Source organism: Delphinapterus leucas, chromosome 13 (genome assembly GCF_059928025.1).
Source record: "Delphinapterus leucas isolate spDelLeu-1000000601 "Yukka" chromosome 13, BTC_Dleu_Yukka2, whole genome shotgun sequence".
NCBI classification, from domain to species: domain Eukaryota; kingdom Metazoa; phylum Chordata; class Mammalia; order Artiodactyla; family Monodontidae; genus Delphinapterus; species Delphinapterus leucas.
This window is the reverse complement of record NC_143141.1, coordinates 9,682,957-9,707,010: the sequence shown is the minus strand read 5'-3', so window position 1 is coordinate 9,707,010 and position 24,054 is coordinate 9,682,957. Positions and strand designations below refer to the sequence as shown.

The 24,054-nt window shown below is 56.1% G+C and overlaps 1 protein-coding gene and 2 long non-coding RNA genes across 8 annotated transcripts in view; 2 read left to right on the top strand and 1 right to left on the bottom strand.

The window, feature by feature from the left end:
• FAM178B (family with sequence similarity 178 member B) overlaps positions 1–24,054 on the bottom strand; it is an 82,856-nt gene that overhangs the window by 11,765 nt on the left and 47,037 nt on the right. Inside the window, exons 11-12 of one of the 5 annotated variants that reach the window (XM_089922731.1) lie at positions 11,825–11,912; positions 3,992–4,117 (exon numbers count right to left, since the gene is read on the bottom strand). In XM_089922731.1, the coding sequence (XP_089778857.1) occupies positions 3,992–4,117; positions 11,825–11,912 (214 nt within the window). The other 4 variants (XM_089922730.1, XM_089922728.1, XM_089922727.1 and 1 more) reach the window with 4 other exon arrangements.
• Positions 1,318–9,146, top strand: LOC149747676 (uncharacterized). The gene is made up of 3 exons (XR_016395345.1): positions 1,318–2,231; positions 3,185–3,232; positions 5,868–9,146. It is a non-coding gene; the product is annotated as an uncharacterized LOC149747676 (long non-coding RNA).
• Positions 12,556–14,393, top strand: LOC111187522 (uncharacterized). Of its 2 annotated transcripts, none has more exons than XR_016395344.1 (2): positions 12,556–13,934; positions 14,126–14,393. It is a non-coding gene; the product is annotated as an uncharacterized LOC111187522 (long non-coding RNA). The 2 variants fall into 2 exon arrangements; XR_002648175.2 differs by having other exon boundaries at positions 12,556–13,985.

The following is a 24,054-nucleotide window of genomic DNA, read 5'->3' as shown; positions in this document are numbered from 1 at the left end:
GCGTGAGTTCAGAGGAATCTGTGAGGCAGGGCGGGGTTCACCCCGAGCTTCAGCCAAGCCCAGAGCACACCCCGCCCCTTCCCTGTTCACACATGCACTTCTCCTATAAACAAGCCTCACGAGCACGGAGACGGGAGCACAGGCCACGTGCATGGGGAGGCGTGTGCATGGTGAGGAAGCCGATGGGAGCCCCTTGCAGCTGCCAGGCTCAGTCTGGGTGGGGTGGCCTCTTGCGGCTGGGCCCTGGGGGGTCAGGGCCCATCACAGATGCAGAACCCTCCGTGGGTCCCCGGCTGTCTGTCCCGTGAGGGCACTGTCGGGCTCTGAGGAGGGCGTGCCCAAGGGGCAGAGGAGGAGACAGAAGTGGCTGGTGCCTCGGTGCAGCCCCAATGCTGGGACATCCCCCTCCGTGGCCTTAGTTTTCTTCCCACACAATGGAAAGAGAGATGGTTAACTTCCTCAAAGTTCCCAAATTTAACCAAACTGGGGGAAAAGTTCCACCCTACCATAAAGATCCTGGTTCTACAGACCTTCCAAATCCCTAGGGGAAATACAGAGCCCAAAATTCCTTCACTGTAGCATCCATGTGGCAGAAGGCCAGGGAGAAGTCAGGAAGGGTAGGGAAGTGTGGTCAACAGGAACGTCACACGCGACAGAGGTTTAACAAGACAGTCATCTCGATAAAAATGAGTTAAGTCTGGGCAAATATGGTTTGGGCAAGTCAGCTAAAAGAAAACAGAAAGTCCCCAGGAAACCCCTGGTTCTGGGCTGTACGGCTGAGCTCGTTGCTTTGAGGAGACAGTGAAATACAGAGTCCAGTTACAAGATGTTTGCACAGAGGCGGAAAGGACAGCCTCACACACACACGGAAGCCTGGGAAGGAGCTGGCCTCTTGCAGAACTGGTACCCATGGGCCAGAGGGAAGCACCTGGAGGCCAACTCTCAGAGTACAAGCCTGAATTAAGACATCCTCGCCCACCTCTCTCAAACACGCGGGGCGCAAGCTCCTCGCAGGGCAGCCCCAGGCCCCCCGGCGTCACTCTCACCTCGATGCTCCTTCTCCTCTGGGAAACCAGGCAAGCACAGGGCTGCCGAAAATCACCCAGGGGCTGAGCAGCTTCTTTAGCCAAAAGCACTTTAAAATGCTCAAAGTACTCTCACCACCCCGTTCAGAAGCAGGATTCCGATTTTCCACACAAGCTCTGCCCTGATTTGCTAGGACACTTTGTGACTCTTGAGCTAGGACAGAACCCGCCCCCACCAGCCCCCTCCCGCCTCCCATCCCACCCCTACCCCCTGCAGTGTTGCAGAAGGAGCAAGTTGCTTCTTTTGTTGAACTTGGTGGTTAGCTTTCTCAGGCAGGAATCTCACTAGCTTATAATTACAAACAATGGCTGTGATTGGTTCTCTCATAAGCAGGTGACACTTCCGAAGTCAAGGGCCTCCAACAGGAGAAGCCCAGGCCATCAACCCTTGTAGCCTTAATGAAACAAGGACATCAAGAGACAAGGGGGCCTATACACAGAGGCTGGTCTGAGGGTGGAGGGCGTGCAGAGGGAGGGTGCTTTCCAGCAGAGGGGTGGGAGGGCCAGAATGGGGTGGAAGGAGAGAGTTCAGAGCGGGAGAATTACAATTGCATTCATTCATTTGTGCCCTCATTCAACCATCTAGCGCCCAACACAGCACGCGATGCTGAGACACCAGCTGTGCCCACAGTCTAGCTGGGGAGACAGACAAGTCAATGGACAACTGCAAAGCCACGGGATCAGTGAGGAGAGAAGAGTCACACCCTGGGCAGGGAGCACCCAGCCTCCGGAGAAGGCAGGACCAGGAGAAGAAGGCTGGGAGCTTCCTGGGGGAGGGAGGAGCCTGGGCCAAGGCCCTAGGCAGAGACAGGAGGGGGGGCGGGGAGCGGAGGCTGGCAGAAGTGTTTATCTGCAGAGCTGGAGGAGGGCTGCGACCCAGCAGTCTTGGCAGGAAATCTCCCAGACAGGAGTGAGGGGCCTGGGGGCGGGGCCCGGCAGGGCTGCCCCAAACGCTGGGAAGGGCCTGTCCCCATTTCCTCCAGGCTGGGTCGCCTCAGGCCAACCTCACTCCGGCCTTAATTTCCCCGCTGCACCCCAAGGAGAAAGAAGGCAAAGACTTCGAGCTCTAGGGATAAAAGGCTCGGCCAGCCCAGACCACCACTCCCTGTAAAGCAGGGCAGATGACGCCCCCGCTCTTTTCGGCCAGTGAGTAGCCCGATCATCTTTGAAGATGAAACACGCCTGGGCCCTAATGAGGAGTCCGTGGGCTCAGCGGGGAGTGGGGCTGGGCTGCGGAAGTCCAGTCGTCTGCCCCACCCGGCCCTCCCGGTCTGGAGAGTACCTGGCCCAGGGGGACAGGATGCTCCGCATCGCTGTGCAGACTGCTGCCCTGTGCCCGCACCAGCCCCACCCCTCCACATCCCTCCTCTGCTCTTGGCTACCTCGGAGCAGGATTAATCCCAGCAGGCTCGAGCTGCAGCAAAGCATCTAAGAGCTGCCCGGGCCTCACTTGCCTCTTTTGCTGCCCTGTACCAGCACCCGGCCAAGACACACCGGCCCCTCGTGTTTCCAGGCCAAATGGGTCATTTCCAATATGCAGCCGACCGGGGTTGACACTTCACAGCCTCCTTTACATGCACGAGAACAGTCCTCAAATATAAAAGGATACCCTCAGCCCACTTACTCCCCTCGCCTCCCAGGCTGTTGAAGGCACATCTGCTACCAGACTGAGGCGAGGTCCAGAGGTGGCCCCAGGGGCCTGGAGGGCAGCTTTTCCTTGGTCAGACCAGACACAAGCCTCCTCTTCTCTCTCGCCCCTCCCCTTCTCTCTTTTTCCCTTCCCCCAGCCCAGACCTGGGGCCTGCGCACCTGTGTCCTGCGCAGACAGACCACCCCCAGGGGCTGACCCCACCTCTGTTCCAGAGCCCCCGGAACACCCAGACTTAGCCTCCGTAACGAGCTCCAGTTTCACGGGAAATAGCCGGCAAAGGGGAACAGGGCCCGGGGACAGCTCACGTAAACTCACCGACATTAGGCACAACTGAGAGATAACCTTTCCTGCGAGTTCCAGGAGAGGAGCGTACACCTGGGGGTTGTCATATCTTCTTAACAGTTCATTTGTATTCATTGTAATTAATTCACTTACATCTGATTTGCAGAATGATGCCCAAAGGCTGGCCTTCTGGATGTCAACATCCAACCCCCGGGTAAGCTTTTTGGAACTACCGCCTTCCTAAATTAGCAAGATGCCTATCTGCATCCTTCATCCCTGAGTCCCCAGGGATGGGGGAGCTCACTGAGCTCTATCCCCCAACCCCCCAGGGAGCCAGGCTTGGGACTCCCAGGCTGAAGCCCCTACACCGCCACCCCTGCTTGACATTCACCCCCGGCGGTCACAGGCCTGACCATTCCAAGCCCCACAACCGGCAGGCTCTGGGGTACCTTGTCGCCCCTGACTGCCGCCGAAGCATGGCTTCCAGGAAAGCTGGGCGACGTCTGGAAAGTCAATTAGGAAGAACTGGGGGAAGGCCAAGGACTCAGCCTCAGTGAGGACCATGGGAAATAGCAACAGGGAGCTGCACCCAGCTCCACTCTCAGGAAACGTGGGGCCTCGTGCATCTGAACATTCCCTGGGCTTCTCCTTTATGGCACTCCCTCCCCACCCCACTCCCCACGCCAGTGCTTCAGCTCCTGCGTCCTCTCTAACGCGGCTGGCAAAGCCACGCCAGGCCGCAAAGGCCACAGCGAAACTCACAAGCCTGCACGCCTGTGCCCACTGCGCCTCCGTGAGGGGCACAGGCTCTGGGGAGATGGGCAGGAGTAGCTGGCTGGGCCCTGCCCCGAGGCCCCGGGCTTTCGGGACGGGCAGCCTTAAGGCCCCCAGGCTGTGCCTTGTGGACAGCCCAGCCTTCCCTGCTACCCTGGGGTGGTGCCTTGGCAGAGGCGGGCAGGGGCTGGGTGCTCACCTTGTGGTCTAGCTGGGCACTGGCCTTTGGCTGCTTCTCCTGGCCGGGCGGCATGGTCTCGGGGCCCAGGTACTGCCCCAGGGTTGATGGCCTCATGAGGCTCAGGAGATGGCTGAGCGAGGACAGCTGGGGAGAGAAGGGCGGCCATAACTCACGAGTGCTTGGGGCACTTCGGGGACGCATGGCCGGGACACGCCAGCTGGCAGGCATGGGTCAGGGCCTAGGCTCTGGAGCCACACCATTGGCTCCACGACCTGGGGGCACCTTTTCCCTTGGGAGCCATGTGGCCTCTTGGAGCCTGTCCCCATCTGTGAAATGGAGACAAGCACACCCCTTCTTCCCGGGAGAAGAGGCTCTCATGCTCGCAGGGCATGCATCCTTTAGACAAGTGAATGAGGAGGACTTAACCCACATCCCGGGACTGAGCAGACACTCAGGGCTTAGAAGAACCAAGACCAGAAGAGGGTCTCCTCTGCCACAGGACAAGACCTTCCCACCCTGAGCTGCTGCTCAGGCCTGCTGGCCCTCTACTGTCATTTAACTTCTTACCACGGGCGTTTTCAACACTCCTGGAAGAAGAGGGGTTGAGAACTCCCTCCACACTCATCTCTGTGAACGTGAATGATGACTACGCTCATCACCCCCAGCCCCCCTCCGCCTTTTTCCTCCAGAGAATTTCAAAGCAAATCCGAACACCGTATCATTTTCCCCACAAAGAGCTTCAAACAGAAAAGGATAAGGATTTTTTTCCCCAGCATAATCACACCATTCTCTTGCCCAACAAAATTACCAAGAATTCCTTACACGATCAAACACCTGTGTTCAGTTTTCTCCGATTGTCTCAAAAATGTCCTTAGGCAGTTGCTTTGTTGGAATGGGATTCCCCGCGAGGTGCACACACTGCCCTTTGGTTAATGTATTATATCACCCAATCTGCTAGCTGCCCTACCCCCCATCTCTGAACAAATGGGGGCACGTGGCCTGCATAAGTCCAGGTGTCTGCATCCAGCCACTCCTTCCCACCCAGCCCCTGCACCTGGTTTGGGCAGCCTCGGGTGGGCCCCAGCAAGGACCACCAGCTGCCCCAGAGCTAACTCACGGCCGGGGCTTCAGGAGGCAGGCAGTCTCTGAGCCCTGGGCCCCTCTGAGGCCACCTGTAATCCTGGGGAGGGAGGATGCAGAAGGAAAGAGCTGGGCCAGGGGAGTTCACAGAGGCACTGTGTCTTTAGATGTAGCAGGTGGAGGCTGGCCCAAAGGGTGAGGGCTAAGCCTCTGGGCCAGCTCCCTGCCCGAGCTGGCACACCTGGCTTCTTCCCCCTGACTCACCCGCAGACACCTGCTCAGCACCTCGGCCAGCCACGGGCTTAGAAAGCCCACAAGAGCAGCTGGGCTGAGTGAGGGCGAGGAGTCAGGCCCGGGGCCTCGGCTCCTGGAAGGGGGCCAGGGCTTCTTGGCCTAGCGTCTGATCCCTTCAGAGAGGGAGAGCAGGAGGCAGGGAGAGAGAGAGGGGGAAGGTTCTGGGCGAAGAGAGGCACCATCTAGAGCTCCACCGACACCAGAGCTGTGCCGCCTTGCTCAGGCCTTCCAAGTCTGGCGATAGTTTCCAAAACAGCCCTGCCTGCTCAGGGCTCACAGCTGTGCAAGCACAGGAGCGGGCTCTGCAGCCCACGCCCCCAGAAGCAGCCCTTCGGCAGGCAGCCCCGCCCCAGCTGGGACCCTCCCTGCTAGGAGCCCTGGGCGGGCCGGGCTGGGCCGGGGAGCACACAGCAGCGGCTGGCTGCTCCCATGGTTTTCCTCTCCCTCTGTGAAAACAGCTTCACCCTGCTCAGCACAGCAAGCTGCTGCCTTCTGATTGCTTGTTCTCTTTTGTTCCCAGCTCTGGCAGCCGCAGTCATCCCCTCCCTGGGAGACACACCCTTCTCCGCGCGGTCAGGACTTATTTGGGCTGCGTGGGTCCCAGCAGGGCCAGGCTCTGACCAGCACGCCTCCCCACTTTACCCCCACCGCTGGGAGCCGTCTCTGCAAACACTCAGCCTGTTAGGACAGACGTCCCCAGGCAAGGAGCAAATGATCACCCGAAAAGGCAGGCCTCCGCTGGCCTTGTCGGTTTGTGCGGCAAGAGGTGGCAGACAGTCCCAGCGAGGCAACTGTCCACACGGCGGTCCCTCCTGTGCTCAGACGGTAGCAGCAGCTTCTATCGGCCCAGCGGAGAAGGCCAGCACCTTAAATGTCTGCGAGGCCCCGGGTGGCCCCTGCTGTTCCCTGGAGCCTGTGCCCTGCCTGGGCCTTCTGACCGGACACTGCGCAGCTGCCCCCTCCGCCTTCCAGCCTTCCTCCGGGCCCACCTTCCCAGTGAGCCCCCTCCACACACACCTGCCCGCCCATCTACCCGGCAGCAAGCACCCCTTCTGACGTGCTATGTAATTTTCTTGTTTGTTATGTTTATTATTACTTGTCGCCTGCCCCTCACTAGAACGTAAGCTCCGTGAGGACAGTTTTGGGTCACTACAGTGTCCCCAGAGCCTCGCACAGCACCTGGCACATGGCACAGTTGTTCCGCCTTATCCGAAGTTTCACTTTCCACGGTTTCAGATACCCGTCGTCAACCGAGATCCGAAAATATGAAATGGAAAATTCCAGAAATAAACAGTTTGTAAGTTTTCAATCGCACGCGCCCTTCTGAGTAGCGTGATGAAGTCTCGCGCAGTCCTGCTCCGTTCCTCCCTGGATGTGAATGTCCCTGTGCCCAGCGGATCCTACCCCGTTAGTCACTGGGCGGTCGTCTCAGTTATCAGATTGACCGTTGCAGTATTGCAGTGCTTGTGTTCTTGTGCTCAAGTAACCCTTCTTTTACTTAATAACGGTCCCAATGCACAAGGGTAGTGATGCTGGCAATTCAGATATGTCAAAGAGAAGCCGTAAAGTGCCTCCTTTAAGTGACAAGGTAAAAGTTCTGGACTTTAGAAGGAAGGGAAAAAAATCATATGCTGAGGTTGCTAAGATCTACAGTAAGAACAAATCTCCTATCCGTGAAATTGTGAAGAAGGAAAAAGAAACCCATGCTGGTTTTGCTACTGCATCTCAAAATGTAAAAGTTATGGCCACAGTGCATGATAAGGGCTTAGTTATGATGAAAAAGGCATCAAGTTTAGACAATAAGATATTTTGATGGGGAGAGACCACACTCACGTAGCTTTTATTGCAGTATATTGTTATAATTGTTCTATTTCATTATTAGTTATTGTTATTAATCTTTTACTGTGCCTAATTTATAAATTAAACTTTATCATTGGTAGGTATGTATAGGAAAAAAACATAGCATATATAGGTTTCAGTACTATCCATCATTTCAGGCACCCACTAGACATCTTGGACTGTATCCCCCGCGGATAGCAGGGACTATTGTATATGCTTAATAAGCATTTGTTAAATGAGCAAATGAACGAATAGCAGGTCAGGTCTGCAGCTGGCCTTTCCATAGTAGATGCAAAACTCTGTCTCCCTTGATTTTGGCCATTCGAAGCCCGTGTTTTCCAATCTCCAAACTGGAAGGCGTGGCTTGACAAAGCAGGCTTGCTGTGTTGTAAGAGGTGGCCTGGGATAAGAAACGAACTCCCGATTTCCCTCCAAACCTGTTCCACCTGTGTCTTGCCTGTCTCGGTAAAGGGCTTCTCCATTCTGCCAGCTGCATAGGTCTTGGAGGCCTCCTCGCCTCCTTTCTCTCCCATTCCACATCCCGCTGGCTGTACTTGGGAAATACACCTAGAATCTCACCACTGCTCACCACCTGCGTGCGCCGCCATCTCCCCAGGCCAAACCACCATCAGCTGTTGCCAGGATTACTGCAATTGCCTCCTTCCACCCTCAACAGTCTAGTCTCAACACAGCAGCCAGTGTAATTGTAAAAAAATTTATAAATCAGATTATGTCCCTCCTCTTAATCAAAACCTTCCAGTGGCTCTCCACTTTGGCATGAAAGTCAAGCCCCCACCTGAGTCCCCACTTACCTCTGACCTCAGCTCCTCCTACCCACCCTCAGCCCTCTGCTCCAGCCACACCAGCCTCTCCTTTTGCCTCCAACCTGAGAGGCCTTTGCCTGCCCCAGTGCCTTTGCACCGGCTGTTCCCTCTGCCCGGAATGCTTTTCCCCAAGAAACCTGCGTGGCTCCTTTAGGTCGGTGCTCAAATGTCCCCTTCTCTGTTCACCCCTATAAAACAGCATCCCCCCAACACTCCCCCTCCTCTTTATCTGGCATTATTTTTCTCCATAGCACTTATCACCATCTGGAATGCCAAAGATTTACTTCTTTCTTGGTGCCTGTGTCTGTCTCCGCTGAGTTTCATGAGGGAAGGAGACTGAACGCTGTTCAGGGCTGTATCTTCAGTGCCCTGACCCTTGTCTGGAGCACACTGGTGCCTGGGGCCAAAACCCTGCTGTTTCTGGGATATTCCCATGATCCGCAGGAACAACACGAAGGAAGCAGTTTGAACCTGAGGCTCTCCTGGAAGATGCAAGCCTTGGAGCTGCTGCATCCCCACCACCTACAGAAGTCCTGTCCCTCAAATTCAGTTCTTCAGCACCTGCTCCTGGGGCCTCTGGCTGCAGCCTGAGATGGAGAACTAAGCGATCCAGGCATCGGGGACTCCTCCTGCCCAGCGGTGCCCTGAGAACCCGCTGCCTGGGCACTCACCCCAGATCCTCTCCTTCGACGAGCCAATTCTCAACCACTGAAGTCCCCTTCACGGTAAATCAATTGCTAAGGTTTATCAAGCACTTATGCATGGATGAAGGAAGGGCTGGCCCTTGTCCTCCTATCTGCCAGCCAGGACCAAAGCTCAAGGGACCAGCCGGGCACCTCAGCTGAAGTAGCAGGTGTGGTCCAGGCCGTCACCACAACAGGATCCAAGGAAGGGGCTGGAGAAGCAGAGACAGCACACTGCAGGGGTCCCAGGCACGGACTCTGGAGTCAGGGCACCTGGGTTTGCATCCTGGCTCCACGGCTTTCCCACTGCGTGACCCTGAGAAGTCTCCTAACCGTGCCTGCCTCCGTTTCCCCATCTGTCCCGCACCGGGGCTCAGCCATGCTCTGCAGCACGTTAGAGCCACCACTTCGGGTGGGATGTAACGGGTGGCAAGGAAGAAGTGCCCCAGGCACAAAGCCACGTGCAGAGGGTGGCTGGGCTGGCCTGCGAGGAGGGCCCAGGCAGCCACGTGGTCGAGGAGGTGTGGGGAAAGCGGGGCGTGGGGGCTTGACGTGGGCGGCTGCAGGGCCAAGGTGGCCCTCTGAAGGCGTGTCTCATAAGGAGCCGCCTGGCAGGCCTGACTGGAAATTGGAGCGCCTGCGGCCCAGAGACCTGGCAGGAGGCCGTGCAGCGGCCGCGGGCTTGCAGTGGGGACAGGGAAGCACATCAGGAGGACAGCGGGCGGGCTCGAGCCGCCCGTCTGCCCCTTGAGCCGCCGCGGGTCTGGCGCAGCTTTGCCTGGCCCGCCTGCCGCCTCTCTCCTTCCTGCAGCACGAGCACTGACGCGCCCTTCGAGACCTGGCTCCGGACGGCTCTGGAAGCCACTTAGCTGCCCTCGGGCAGAGTCAGTCACGGGGCCCTCGGCCTGCCTCTCTCACGCTCACACCCTCTCCTCCGAGGTCATCTGCCGGTGCAGAGCTGGCACACAGGAGGCGCTCGGCTGGGGTCTCACGAACGCACGGCAGGCACGAGGGCAGGTGGGTGACAGGTGTGGTGGGACAGCCCTGGAGCTGGGACCCACAAGGGCAGGGCTGGACTCCGTCCCAGACGGGCTGGGAGCTCCCAGGCCAGCTCTCCCTGGGGGAGGCATCCTCCCGCCCTGCCCCCACCAGCCCCGCTCACTCGCCTCCCCTCCAGGTCCCCGCCAGGCCAGACCACCCAGCTCTTCCCCGGCACCACTCCCCTCGCCACTCTCTGGCCCTCATCACGCTCCCCGCACTCTCCCCTGCGTAGGCTCTGGCTAATAAAAAACAAATCAAAACAAAACCCCAAGCCTTGAACTGACCCTCATGCTCCAGCCAGCCTGTGTTTTCCTGATCGCTGCCGAGCGCTGCCAGACGGACGGTGGCTACCCCCACCCACCACGTGCAGCCAGTCCTGCCTTTCCTGATCTCGACACTCTGGCCTCTCACCTCTGCTCTGCTGACATGTGTTGGGTTCTCCGAGGAGCTCGGTGGCCGCACTCGGGTCAACACCAAAGCCTGTCTACCAGGCTGCCCCCACCCCGGGAGCCTCCTGGGATCACTCTGTCTTGTCCTCGCTGGTGCATCTCTGCCTGCCCCGCCCCTAACTGTTTGGCCCCTCTGTTCTCTTTCTCGCAGAGATGTTCTGTCATCAGGCTCTCACCCTTGTGAAGTGACCCCTGAGCAGGCCACCCTCCCCTCCTGCCCTCCCGAGGTCTCTGCCTGGGGAAGCTTCCTTTGCACACCCGGGAACTCAACCTCGGGTTCCTTCAGCCCACACGTGTGTGCTGAGGTCCTGTGTGTGTCAGGTGCTGTGCTAGGAGATGACGGGCAGTAGTGAGCAGAAACCATTTGGTCCCTGCACTCAAGGAGCTGCTGATTGTGTGTGTGTGTGTGTGTGTGTGTGTGTGTGTGTGTGTACACAGACCCTGAACAAATAAAAATATATCAGGAGGTGAGCACCATGAATACTTTCAGAGTGTGCTGGTGCCAGGGCACTTTTTGGATTGGGTGGTCAGCAAAGGCCTCCTGTGGAAGGTGACACTTCAGCTGGAACTGGGGTGAGAAGACACTCACGCCGTCCTAAGTCTTGGGGAAAGCATGGAAGGCAGAGGGGGCAGCCGGGGCAAAGCCAGGCCGGGCCTGCTTAGATAAGCCAACCCAAGCGGTCACCTTTCTGAGCTCCCGCCCTGCGATCGTGGCCTCTCAGACTCAGACATATGGTCCACCCGCCCCAGGAGCGTCCAGAACATCCTCTCAGTGCTCTGGCCGCGGACTTGCCCGGTGTACCTCCAGTGACTAGAGACGCAGCCTTTCACCGGGACTGCCTTGCCTGTCTCGTGCTGTAGAACTAGATGGCTCAGCTGCACCCGGCTGCTCTTCTGGGGTTCCAGGGAGACCCCTGGGGGGGGGTGGGAGGCCGGTGAGAGCATTCTCAACCCCCCTGCCACCTGCCCTTGGGCTGGCTGTGACCCATGCTGCCCCCAGGGCCCCTGAACTACCGCTCTCTGAGCTGCAAGGAGGTTGCAGTCGGAGTTTTTTGGAGAGCAGAGGGCGGAGGTAAGAAGGCACTTCCTCCCCTGCTGCCCCAAGAATGCCTGACATGGGGCAGAAGGGTCACTGGGGGCGAGCAATGTTAATTTAGTAGTGTTCGTTTTCACGAACTTTGTTGTTTTTCCACCTATAAAAAGTTATATAAGCAGGGGCTGGGGAGGAGGGAATGGGAGTTGTGTTCAGCGGATTCAGACTTTCTGGGAGGATGAAAAAGTTCTGGAGGTGGATGGCGGCAGTGGTTGCACAAGACTGTGGAACTGCACACTTCAAAATGGTTAGAACTCTGCCCTTAGAACTGTTAAGAAGGTTAAAAAAAAAAAGTTAAAATGGCAAATTTTATGTTATGTATATTTTACCACAATTTTTTGAAAAAGTAATACCTGCTCCCAGCTGACTGCTCTATCCTCAGGGCCGAGCACATAGTAGGCGTGCAAAAAGTAACCGTCAAATGCAAGGATGTGAGCAGAAAATTCAGACTCACCTGGACTCCGCCAGCCTGAGGCTCCCAACCTTTGGGAAAAGAAGTGGGAGGAGCCAGCCGGGCTTCCCCAGCGGATGCTGAAGTAGAGACTCACCTGGGCCTTCTCTTGCCAGAGAGGGAGCGTCTCTTGCTGGTCCAGCAGCCGGGCAATGATCACGAGGCTGAGCTGGCGTCGAAGCTGCCTGTGAGAGAAGGGGCGAGAGAGACTGAGGGGGTGTACCACCCTGGCGGGGGGGGGATTTAAGTCCCCAGGGTGGGTGCAAGGAGGGGCAGGACACACACCGAGACGTGAACAGGGGAGAGCCACGTAGGGAACTTTGGCTTTCTCCTTTGGTTTATAGCGTTTATTATTTATTTTAGAAGTAATAAAACATGCAAGATGGGAAAGTTTAAAAATAAGCAAAAAGAAAAAAGTTATTTTTTTAAAAGAAGTGGTAACTTCAGAGGCTAGCATAGTAGTATTTATCGGCTTAGTTTTTTCCTCTATATATTTGTGCTACACAGATATGGGGACCGTTCAACCTCCTTTGCGCAGACCGTCGCCTTTTCTCTCCCTTGCAGCATTATGAGCTTTCAGCCCATGCAGGGTGGTGGAAGGGGGGTGACCGGGGCTTGTTTTTTTCAGCCAGCATCCAGTGACTTTCTTTCGGAGAAACCCTCCCCCACCACACCCGGCCCAAATCCCGGCTCCCAGGGTGGGCACGTGAGCCAGGCCTGGCCCATCAGTCCCTGTGTTTGAGCCCCTGAGAGGTGGCCTCGGGGTCTTGGCTGGAGCTACCGGTAGAGCGTGTGCCTTTCCAGCAGGACCACTGATCAGGTGGGAGGTGACCCCACTGTCGCTGGTGGCCATCCTGCCTCTTTGTGGGGCAGCCTGGAGGATGAAGCAAGCAGAGATAGAGCCCTGACAACACCCAGAGCCTGCCCTGCCTGAAGCCTCCGGCCCCCGGACCCGTGCGGTCAGTGGGTTGGTCGGCTCAGCTGATGAAGTCCCTTTGGCTTCTTCAGTCAGTCTGAGCCGGGCTCCTAAGTCTAGCACCAAACAGTCCTAACTGATTCACTCAGGATGGAGCTGGTGTCTCCACTCTTCGGGAGTAAAGACCTCTCATGGGGATTTTAGACGCTAATGTTTGCGGCTCTGATTCTCATGGGTCCTTGAGGGCTGGAGTGAGTAAAAAGAAGAGAGGAGGGAAGTAGAGACTAGAGGACAGGGCTAGGGGTGGCAGTGGCCAGGAGAGGCTGGAGAGGGGCGATGGGAGAAGGGGTGGAGGGTTACATCTTCCTCGAGGCTTCACACACTTGTTGCCCCCACGGACAGCAGAAGGCAGCCCCTGGCACGGACTCTGATGTGGCCCACAGTCGCTGATTCCCGCGGAAAGCCACCACCAGGGGAAGCAAAGGAGAGGTTCTGAAGCCGGCGGAAACTGAAGGAACACGAAGGACACCACGTGGGCTGGAAGCGGCTCCGTAGAGGAGAAATGCTCTCTGGTAACAACACTGCTGGAGGGTCCCCACAGGCGCCCCTACCCCCATCCTTGGGACGACCCCACGGGGAAACAAAGGACAGGACATCAGGGACAGGCAGCCCCCGGAAATGATGTTTCCCTAAGGAAGTACCTGAGGGAAGCAGGACTGAGCCCCGCCTGAGCGGTGCTGAAGGCGCCCCTGCAACTTCCCCAGGGCCTGTGGCTGCCGTGGCCTCACGTGGGTGCAGGGGGGGCTCCCAGTTGGTGGGGAACGGAGGTGGGAATGGCCTCCTCCAAGCCAGGAGGGTAGGTGGTACCTGAAGCAGGGGCCTTGTTGATCTTATTCAAGAAAATCAGAGGAATCAACAAGGCAAGAGGCTCTTGATTAAAAAAAAAAAAAAAAAGGGAAAAAAGCAGCATCAGACAGCAGCATCACGTACTAGAAGAGTAAACATGAGAAAGAGGGGAGACACTCCCACACAGCTGGCAGGGACATGGATGCGTACACCTACCTCAGCCAACTGCCTGGCGAGACCTACTAAAGATAAAGATGTTCACGTGCCCGCCCCACGGCCCGGCAGTCCTAATCCCGGGCACACACGTACGGCGTACGAGAAAAGAGAGGGGGACGAGCAGTGCCGATCTGCCACTAGAATGGATAGAGGGACTGGGCTCCACTCACGCACCTCAAGCCCACGTGGAACGATTATGGATGAGCCACGACTCCATCCGGCAGCACGGGTGAGCCTCACAGGGCTGTGTGAGAGAAGCCAGTTCCAACAGAATACACGTGTATGATTTCACTTACATTAAGTACAAAAACGGGGATACGTGGCAGGGGTGGGGTGGCGGGCAGGCTCTGCTCACGTCTCATTTCTTCTTCTTCTTTTTCTTTTCACTCGGCCGCACCATGTGGCTCGTGGGAACCTTAGTTCCCCAACCAGGAACTGAACCTGGGCCCTGGCAGTGAAGGCGCCGCATCCTAACCACTGGACCCCCAGGGAATTCCCTCATTTCTTGATCTGGGTGCTGGTTTTACATGTGTTCGACTTGTGGAAACCCACTGAGCACACACGGTCTGTGTTCTGTTTGTATGTTGCAGTCCAATAAAACTATTACTTAAAGAAGAAGTTCAGCTGGGGGGTGGTAAGGATTGCCTGACTTAGCCAATAAAAATACAGGATGCCAGTTAAATTTGAACTTCCTATAGATAAAGAACAATTTTTTTTAGCCTGAGTTTCTCCCATGTGATCTATGTATTTTATCTGGCCACCCTGGGAGGGGCTGGCCATGCCCTTCCATTCTGGACCGGAGACCCCGGTTCCCTTTCTGCAGAGCGCCCCAGCTTTCCCACCCACCCTCCGAGTCCTGGGGAGAGGCAGCCCCATCTGGACTGCGTCACGGGACAGAACAAGGGAGCCCTCATCTGGCGCCCCGCCCCCGCACCAGACCCCTCTCCCGGAGCCCCACCCGCGTATCTCCCTGGGCTCCCGCCGCCAGAACCTGCTCTCCAGCTGTTCCCCGGGAGCCCCAGCAGCAGCTGGGCCAGGAGCAAGGGGAGGGGGCGGGCGGGGGGAGGTAGACGGCCCCTCCAAGCCGAGCTGCTGCTCCAACGTGAGAACTTGCAGCCGGAGTCCCCAGTCCGGCATCTGGGCTTCATTAATCCAAACCCGGGCCTTGGGGAGCGCTGTTACCCGCAGCGGGTGCGGAGTGGCCGACCCGGGGGTGGGGTGCTGGCAGGCCGGCAAAGCAGAGCCGGGGGTGGTTCCAGAAGGGAAGAGGTGGGCCGGGTGGGTCAGGACAGAGCTGCTGTCCAGAAAGAAATAGAAGACAAGCATCAGAAGGAGCGCTGAGGGGGTGAATGGATGAAAAGAAACCACATCTGAGGGCGGCGCGCGCCCCGCCTGCCCACCGCCTTTCATCCTGACCGCTCTCCCTGCCTTCTACACACAGTCCCCTGCCCTCTCAGCTCCCGCTGGGACACAGGGAGAGGCAACAGGACCACTTTTTCATTCCACACTGAGAACTTACTCTACAGAGGGGAAGGAGCAAAGACTCACCCCAAACACCACCCACACTGTGCAGAGGGCAAGCAGGGGGGCCCGTGGCCCGGCTGAGGTTGGCCCCGGGCCGTCCTCCCCCAGAAGCTGCCCAAGCCCACCCGGCGAGGCCCCCCCGGAACTCAAACCAGGCGAACAAAGGAGGGTGCAGAAGCCACTGGAGCCATGCCAGCCAGTGTCATATAAGGCAACAGGCTCCAGCCCTCTGAAATCACACCAGGCCAGGCCTCTCTGCCTCAGTCCTGCCCCGCCACCCTGACGGGCCGCTGTAAGACCAGGACACCGGATCAGCACTCAGAGGGCCTAAGGCACTGGGAAATTGGGAAATGACTTTTCCAAACCAACAGCAGAGCCGGGAAGTGGAGCGCAGGCGCTCTGCTCCCCAGCCTCCAGCCTCCAGCTCCTGCAAGGGGAAGCCTGTGGGTGCTCTGAGGACCGCAAAGGCACCTGCCAGCTCGGGCCATTAGGGTGTCAGGACAACCACACAGGTCACCGCAGCCCCTCTGGAGGGGAACCGGGCTCTGCTGAGGTTGAACTGCTCTAAGAGGCCACCAGGCATCTGGCCAAAGGCGTGAACGGCCTTTTCCATGTCTCTAGGGCAGCTCAGGAAGCAACGGCAGCGGCCTGTTCCGCCGTGGAAATGCCGCCCAACACCCGGCCCCAGGGCGTCTGCCCGGCTCGCCGCTCCCGGGCTCTCCACGCCGCCTCTCAGGCATCACGACTGCCTCTCATGCCACCCGCCCCTCAGTCCTTCCCTGGAGTCTCCTATCTTGCACGTGAGCATGTGCCACCTGAGCAGGAAGAACAAGGAGCTGGGCTCAGAGGTCAGGGTAAACTCTCCGGCCGTCTGCCCAGTCATCCCCACACCCGCTGGGACACTCACAAGTGTGGGCACACACAGTGCAGACAGGAAGAGACGGTGGGATTCAGACAGCCTCAGATCCACACGGTGGGGTCCCACCAGGCAACGTGAAGGAGCCATCTACCGGTGCCACCGGTACCCATCACAACACACCTACGGGAGGGAAGTTGGGGAAGCGGTTTTCTTTGCAGAGGGAATGCCTGGGAGGGGCCCAGGGTCCTTCTGGGGAGCAGGTGACATTCTGGCCTGTGATGCAGTGGTGGCTGCACAGACGCCTGGCAAAGTGTACAGTGTCCACCTCTGATGTGTCCTCTCCTGCATGCACAGTATAACCAAATAAAAAGGTTACTACTGCTTAGTAAATAAAGTTCATGTGGAAGATCACAACCCAACTTCCATCCTCCTATCTCCCTTCCTCCCTCCCTCTCTCTCTCTCTGGTATTATGAGGAAACCCACAGACCACTACGCTTAAGATACCTTAAAAGTCACCCTGTCTCATGTCCTGGTACCCACATATCCGTCCGTTTAATTAGGGCCTTCGTGTACTTGAAGGAAGTCGCCGAACTTCCCATGGCTACCCCTCCCCCAGTGCAACAGCTACTCTCTTCCATCCTTTGGAATCTTTTTGCCATTCTGGGTTGGTTCTTATGAAGTTCCTCAGGGTTGCTGACATACCCGTCAAGAGAGGCACTCAGAGCTGAGGCTGACGCTCATTTTAGGGGCAGCCTCGAGATGCTATGCCGTTGACAGATTGGGCCCAAAGTTAGTTCACACGTCTGGCCGTCAAATCCCATTTCCCGGATCCTGTTCTTAATTGTGCAGCTGGGCCTCTCTTTCCCACTCAGCCCATCATTATGGTCTGCTGAGATGTTCCGGCATCTTCAATTTGCTGTCAGTTACATTTATGTTATGTGTGAACTTGACCATTGTTCTATTAATGGCCTCGTCCAAGACCCAGGGTCTGCGCTGGCCAACCTGTCAGTGAAGACGGAACTCTGGGTGGCCGCCTGGGCCTGCCCTCCAGGCCAATTCTGATGGCTAGCAGCACTTCTGGGTGACGAGCCCATCTAAGTTGACATCGCTCAGTCCACGTTTCTTTATGTTGTCACAAGATACGACGATCGTTTCCGTCAAAGGCCCTACAAAACCCAGACAGCCCTCTCCAGAGTACCCTTCTGGTTAGCCTGTCAAAAACGAAATGACGCTAGTCTGGTATGATTTATTCTTAGAAATCCTAGAAAGCAGTGTTTCCTTTTCTATGTATGTGCTCACAAGCTATCCCCTGGGGAGTTCTGTTGAGGGACACATCAAGCCCGCAGCACTGAGAAGAAAGCACCTTCTGCACCCTCCCTCCCCATGCCCCGGGAGCTCCCGCAACCCCCCGAGGTCTCTGCAGAGTGAGGGCACTCCACCTGCACGTCACCCAGGACAGACTTGAGACATCCTTTTGCAGGAGGGGACCTCAACTCATTTCACACAGCTGGATGCTGTCCTACCGTCTCCCCCCCATATCTTAGGCTGCAATTCCCTTTGATCAATATTTGAGTTCAGATGAAAAATTATGCTCCTCGACAAGGAAGACAGAAGCAAAACAGGAATTACGTGGTGTTGCTCTCTCTTCATCACTGTTAACGTTTCCCCACCAGCCCAGAACAGCACTCCTCACTTCAAAAATAACTACACAGGGGACTTGCCTGGCAGTCCAGTGGTTACGACTCCACGCTTCCACTGCAGGGAACATAGGTTCCACCCCTGGTCGGGGAACTAAGATCCCACATACCTCGTGGTGTGGCCAAAAGAAAAAAAAAAAAAAAGCAAAAATTACACAGAAGCCCCTTCTACGGGCCTTAGCTTTTCCCACCAATACGGTCACTGGTCTGTACTATTTCTCCATTTGCCTTGCTCACGTCCCTTTCTTTCCCTCTTCCATATCTTTCAAGATCAGAGATCATGCATGAGCTCTGAGTGCAGCCCCTGCACCTCTAGATACTTCCTGCATTTTTCCTCATTGGGTCCATTTGCAAACCACATTCAAAGTTTTATTGCAGGATCTCTCTAGCCCCCCTGAACCATTTTTCTTTTTGGAATCTTTTACTAAAAAGCTCTCACTCTCTCTACTCTTTTTGAAATCTGCCCTTCAGGAGCAAGCACTCCACAAGCATGCTCTCCAAGCCCCTCCTCCGTGCCAGGGTCCAAGGACCCAGCGAGCAAAGTCACAGCTCTTGTCCTCACGACGCTCACAGCCCAAGGGGTCAGCAAGGGGCAACAACAACCAGGGCTCTGCATCCGGAGGTCTCTCCGAAGAGGAGATGCCTCATCTGAGCCTAGTCTTGGGGGTGAGGAAATGTCAACCAGGCAAAGAGGAGGAAGAAGATAGGGGAAGAGCCTTCTCTAGGAAGAGGGAACCAACGTTGAAAAGTTCAAGACAAATGCTCATCACGGGTTTGGGTAGCCGCACAGTTTCGGGATATGGCTGGAGTGTGGAAGCCTGTGCGGGGACGTGGCGGGGAGAAGGCAGGCTTGGGAAAGTAGGCACGAAAGCCCTCGTACACCAGGCTGTGCTGTTTGAATTTCATCCTGAGCATAGAAGCCTGAAGGATTTTAAACAGAGGAGTGACAGGGCCAGATGTGCATTAGAAGGAAGAGGCCACCGCTGGACACAGTGGGGATGGGTCACACGGGAGAGAGCCTGGAAGGAGCCAGCTCCGGCTCCCTGGCAGACGTCCAGGGGTGCTGTCCTGAGAGCCTGAGCCGCCGTGGCACCGGAGGGTGATGTGGAGAGGTAACTGTCGTGGGAGATGGGGACGCCTGAAGGGACAGAAGGTGCCCACAGACCACACCCCCCCAGGCTTCAGGCCATGGGCAGATGCCATCACAGGGCCATGGAAGACAGGAGGAGGTGGTCCCCCTTGGAAAACAGTGACTTCTGTTTCACATGTGCTGAATTTGAAATACTTCCACTCGGATCTGGTGCTGAGCAGAAAAGTCTGGCCAGCGGTATTGACTCGGGAGCCCCTGGCGGGAAATTGGGGTTGAAGCCATGGAAGTGGCTGAGATGGGGTCCTGGGTGGAGTCCCACGAGCTGGACTCTGAAACGGAGATGAGTGTGCATGGAATTTATGGCAGGAGTGGGGTATAAGGGTGCTCTTGGCATCACTCCTATCAGGGGCGTGGAGGAAGCAGGTCTGGGCCGGGGGCAAGCCAGGCTGCGATGCAGTCACCGCAAAGACCTCAGCCGACCCCGCAAGGGGCTCTGGAGCCGGCAGGGTCCCCATCTCTCAGAGACATGCAGGGTTGAGGCAGTGGCAGCCCTTTGTACCCCCAGCCCCGGGCTGCTCCCAAGGAAGGGGCCCAGCCAACCTCCCGCAGAGGCAAGCTCGAAGCTCCCAGCAGCTGGGGAGAGGCACCCGAGTCCTGCAAGGGGGCAGTGTGGACAGAGTCCCGCCCAGAAAGCCCCCCGAGGCTGTGCCAAGGGACCAGAGAGGAGAGGCTGGGGCAGGACCCTGAGGCCAACCAAAGCTCGGGGAGAAGCGGAGGGGCCACCGAGGATGGCACCTGAGGGGGAGCGGCCTGAGGAGGGGAGGGTACCAGGAAAACCACACCGTGCAGCCAGCCAAGGCGAAAATGGGAAGCTTGCGCATGAGGACAGGCCATTAGGTCACTGGTGACAGAGCGCTTTAGGAGGACTGGGCTGGCGCCTCTACTCCCACAGCCCCCCGCCCCCCCACAGCCACTCATAAAGGGGAGCGAGCGTCTGCTCAGCCACCAGCCCGGTCACAAGGGAGGAGCAGGGGGACCCTCGGCTGTCCTCCCAGCTCCAGCCATGGTCCCTTGACCCCTGGACATGACTTTCCTCTTGCCTCTTGTTCCTCCAGATTTTGAACCCTTCTGAAATCTTGAGGGTCTGGGGCCTTGGTGGACTCCTTCTAGAATGTTCTGGACTTGTCCGTCTCCAGAGGCCCGATTGTCTCTTTTCTCAGGTGAGAACTCCCTCTGAGACACTCTGAGCTCTGAAGAACCCCCGTGTCCAGGGTGGGCAGGATTTGGACGAGGAGAAGGAGAGAGCTGGGGGTGGAGAGCCTGGACAGCAGCAGGAGCTGCAGGGAGGGGTGGGTGGAGACGGAACTGCCGTTCGAAAGTAGGAGACACACAGAGCACATTTCTTTGCTGACAGAAAGAGCCAGTAGAGAATAAAAAGCTGAAGGTATAAGGACGAGCAAGGATGATGCAGAAGGAAGGTTCTGGAAAAGGCAGGACTGTTGAGATACTGAATGTGGAGGAGGGATCAGGAGGAAAGGCGGGGGTGAGAGCTGTGGGTCCACGGGGCGTGTGTGCGGGGGCAGCAGTCATCCTGTGGAGAGAGAAGGGGCCCCGCTCTTTGCTGGGAGGGCAGAGGTGTCTCCAGCAGGAAGCCTAGTGGAGCCTGGAATCTGCTGAGGGCCCCCAGGAGGCTGGCTGGCAACTCAGGGCGGCTCCTGGGCAGCCTGAAGGGGTCAGGGGCCGAGGGGGGGAACCAGGGAATGTGGTAGCACCACGCCACGTGGCCATGCAGTTTTCAGGGTGCGCAGATCTGAAGAACACGCAGGAAGGGAGGTAACAGTGGAGCGAGGGACCCAGGAAACGAAGCCGGAAGAGGCTGATGGGCTGGGAGAAGATGAACCGGTCCGGGGCCTTGCACGGACCCTCTGCCCACCCAGGGCGGCAGCGTGGAACCCAGAGGGAAGTGAGGAGGGCTCCAGGGAGCTCTGGTGTGCCCACACCTGTCACTACTCTCATCCCTGGGGCAAACACCTGGTGACTTTGAAGGCTGCTTTCTCCCAGGGCTGCCTGCTCCTCCCTCGAGACCAGGAATCCGCTTAAGCTGGTGTCACTTCCCCTCTACTTCCAGGGCCACGGTGAGGCAGCACCCGTGGGACGTTTAATAAACTTTTGCAGGCGGTGAAGGAGGGTCCCGAGCCTGGGAACATCAGCTTTCAGTGGCAGCTCCCTCCCGAAAGGGCCCGTGGGAGCTGCCGCAGGGGTTTGCGCGGACATGCGCTCTCCCCAGCAGCTCCTGGAGCCACCCCAGAGGGGCAGAGTCCCAAGACAGACTTTCCTCCAAGAGCCTCCTCTTCCCACTGGCCCTGTTTCAGGTGCTTTGCTCTCGTCTGTACTTCGATTTTTCACGGTTACGCTCAACCTCGCCTTACAGCGCGTCCCTTGAGGTCTTGGTCAACCAGGTGGGGAGAGGGGCGGGCATCACACCCGTGTCCGCGGGGGTTCTCGCTCTGTGCTTAACCAGTCGGCAGGCAGGCAGACGAAGAAAGTGGCAGCCCATCGTACAACAACACGCCCTCCTTCCTGGGGTCAGTCTGGGCACTGAGCCCAGTGGGGCAGCCACCAGCAAGGGGAGAACGAGGCCACCACGACGGGGACGCTGTGGAGGGGGCGGCTAACTGAAGAGCACGGTGAATACAGCGCAGCTGTGAAAAAGCATTAGAAGCTCTTTCCCATCCAGTTTGGAACAGCTGCCAAAACCTACGCTGAAGTGGAAAGAAGGGCGGGGAGGACAAGCCACAAGCACAGATGAGAAATGGGGACAAGACTAGGTGGTACAGGCACGGGGGAGGGGGAGGGGTGGGTGTCCAAGAGGTACTCCTTGGTGCCTTTTGAATTTTGTTCTGAGTGCTTTATCTATTCAGAAAAAGAAATAAAATTTCTAAGTAAATGAATACATACCATCCATCCCTATGACGAGCCCTCTTTCCCAGCAACGGGTCTCGGCAGGAGGTTTTTACCCTAGTTGGTGTGTCTGTTTGAAAGCAGGTGAGGCCGTTCCATTATATTCACTATGAGCATTTAAGGAGCATCTACCGAGGGCCCTCGAGCTATAAAAAAGATACCCTCGGGGATTCCCTGGTGGTGTAGTGGTTGAGAGTCCACCTGCCGATGCAGGGGACACGGGTTCGTGCCCCGGTCCAGGAAGATCCCACATGCCGTGGAGCGGCTGGGCCCGTGAGCCATGGCCGCTGAGCCTGCGCTCCGGAGCCTGTGCTCCACAACGGGAGAGGCCACAACAGTGAGAGGCCCGCGTGCCACAAAAAAAAAAAAAAAAAAAAAACCCTCGGAAAGACAGTGATTCCTGATATCACAGTTTGGCTAACAGATGAATGATGTCATAAATTTAGGATATGACACAGGTAGTTTCAAATCTGTCGGGAAATGATGGATTACTAAGACAGAAGAAAATTGGTGTTGGGTCACTGGCTCTTTGGGGGTGGAAAAAATCAAGTTAGATCTCTGTCTCATACCTACAAAAAACAGATTCCAGATGGGATTAAGAGCCAAGAGAAACAAAGTTATATAAGTACTGAAAGAAATGAGAACACAATATTTTTATGCTCTTGGGGGTAGGGAAGGCCTTCCTTTTCAAGATAGAAAGATTCAATTACAATCAACTCTCTGTACTATCCATGTACCTTTTCTGTGAATCTAAATCTATTCTGAAATTAAAAGTTTATTGAAGGGACTTCCCTGGAGGCTCAGTGGTTAAGAATCCTCCTGCCAATGCAGGGGACACGGGTTCGAGCCCTGGTCCGGGAAGATCACACATGCCGCAGAGCAACTGAGCTCATGCGCCACAACTACTGAGCCTGCGCTCTAGAGCCCGCAAGCCACAACTACTGAGCCCGCATGCCACAACTACTGAAGCCCACGTGCCTGAAGCCTATGCTCCACAACAAGAGAAGCCACCGCAATGTGAAGCCCGCGCACTGCAACGAAGAGTGGCCCCCGCTCGCCGCAACTAGAGAAAGCCTGCATGCAGCAACAAAGACCCAACACAGCCAAAAATAAATTAAAAAAAAAAAAGTTTATTGAAAAAGGGAAAAAAAATCAGTTCATGGAAGGATATACACAAAGTTTTAAAAAGGACAATCTACAGACTTAGGAGAAAACACAGTGTCCAAAATGTAATAAGTTGCTTATAAATGTAATTTATAAGTTGCTTATGTAATAAGCAACTTATAAATCAATATAATTAAGAAGAAGATAAATTACCTGATAGAAAAATGGGCGAGATATCAAGAGGTAATTTACACCAAGAGAAACACAAAAGGCCAATAAACATAGGAAAAGATTCTCAATTTCACTGGCAATCAGGGAAATGAAAATTAGAACCACAGGAAGAGATTTTTCACTTACCAGGTTAATTAAGACTTAAGAACAAAATTGAGACTACACGGTGTTAATGAGAATGTGGAGAAACAGGCATTTTCATGTCTGTTATTGATTAGTGCAGCTTCTTTTGTGGAGGCCAAATTTTATATATACATACTTTAGGACTGCAATTTCTTTTTTTTTTTTTTTTTTTTTGTGGTACGCGGGCCTCTCACTGTTGTGGCCTCTCCCGCTGCGGAGCACAGGCTCTGGACGCGCAGGCTCAGCGGCCATGGCTCACGGGCCCAGTTGCTCTGCGGCACGTGGGATCTTCCCGGACCGGGGCACGAACCGTGTCCCCGGCATCGGCAGGCGGACTCTCAACCACTGCGCCACCAGGGAGGCCCAGGACTGCAATTTCAAAGAACTTATCTTACAGAAATATTTGGATAGATGCACAAAGCTTGTATATTGGACAAATCTCCAGAACAGGGGACTGGTTGCATGCACACTAGGGAATACTATGCAGCTATGGAAAAGAATGAGGCTCATGTCACACACACACACATATGTGCAGGCACGCCTCGGAGATATTACAAGTTTGGTTCCAGACCACCACAATAAAGCAAGTATTACAATAAAGCAAGTCACATGAATTTTTTGATTTCCCAGTGCATGTAAAAGTTGCATTTAAACCTAGACTGGGAGAAAATATTTGCAAGCGATGCGACTGACAAGGGCCTAATTTCCAAAATATACAAACAGCTCCTACTGTTTAGCAGTAACAAAAAAAACAAACAA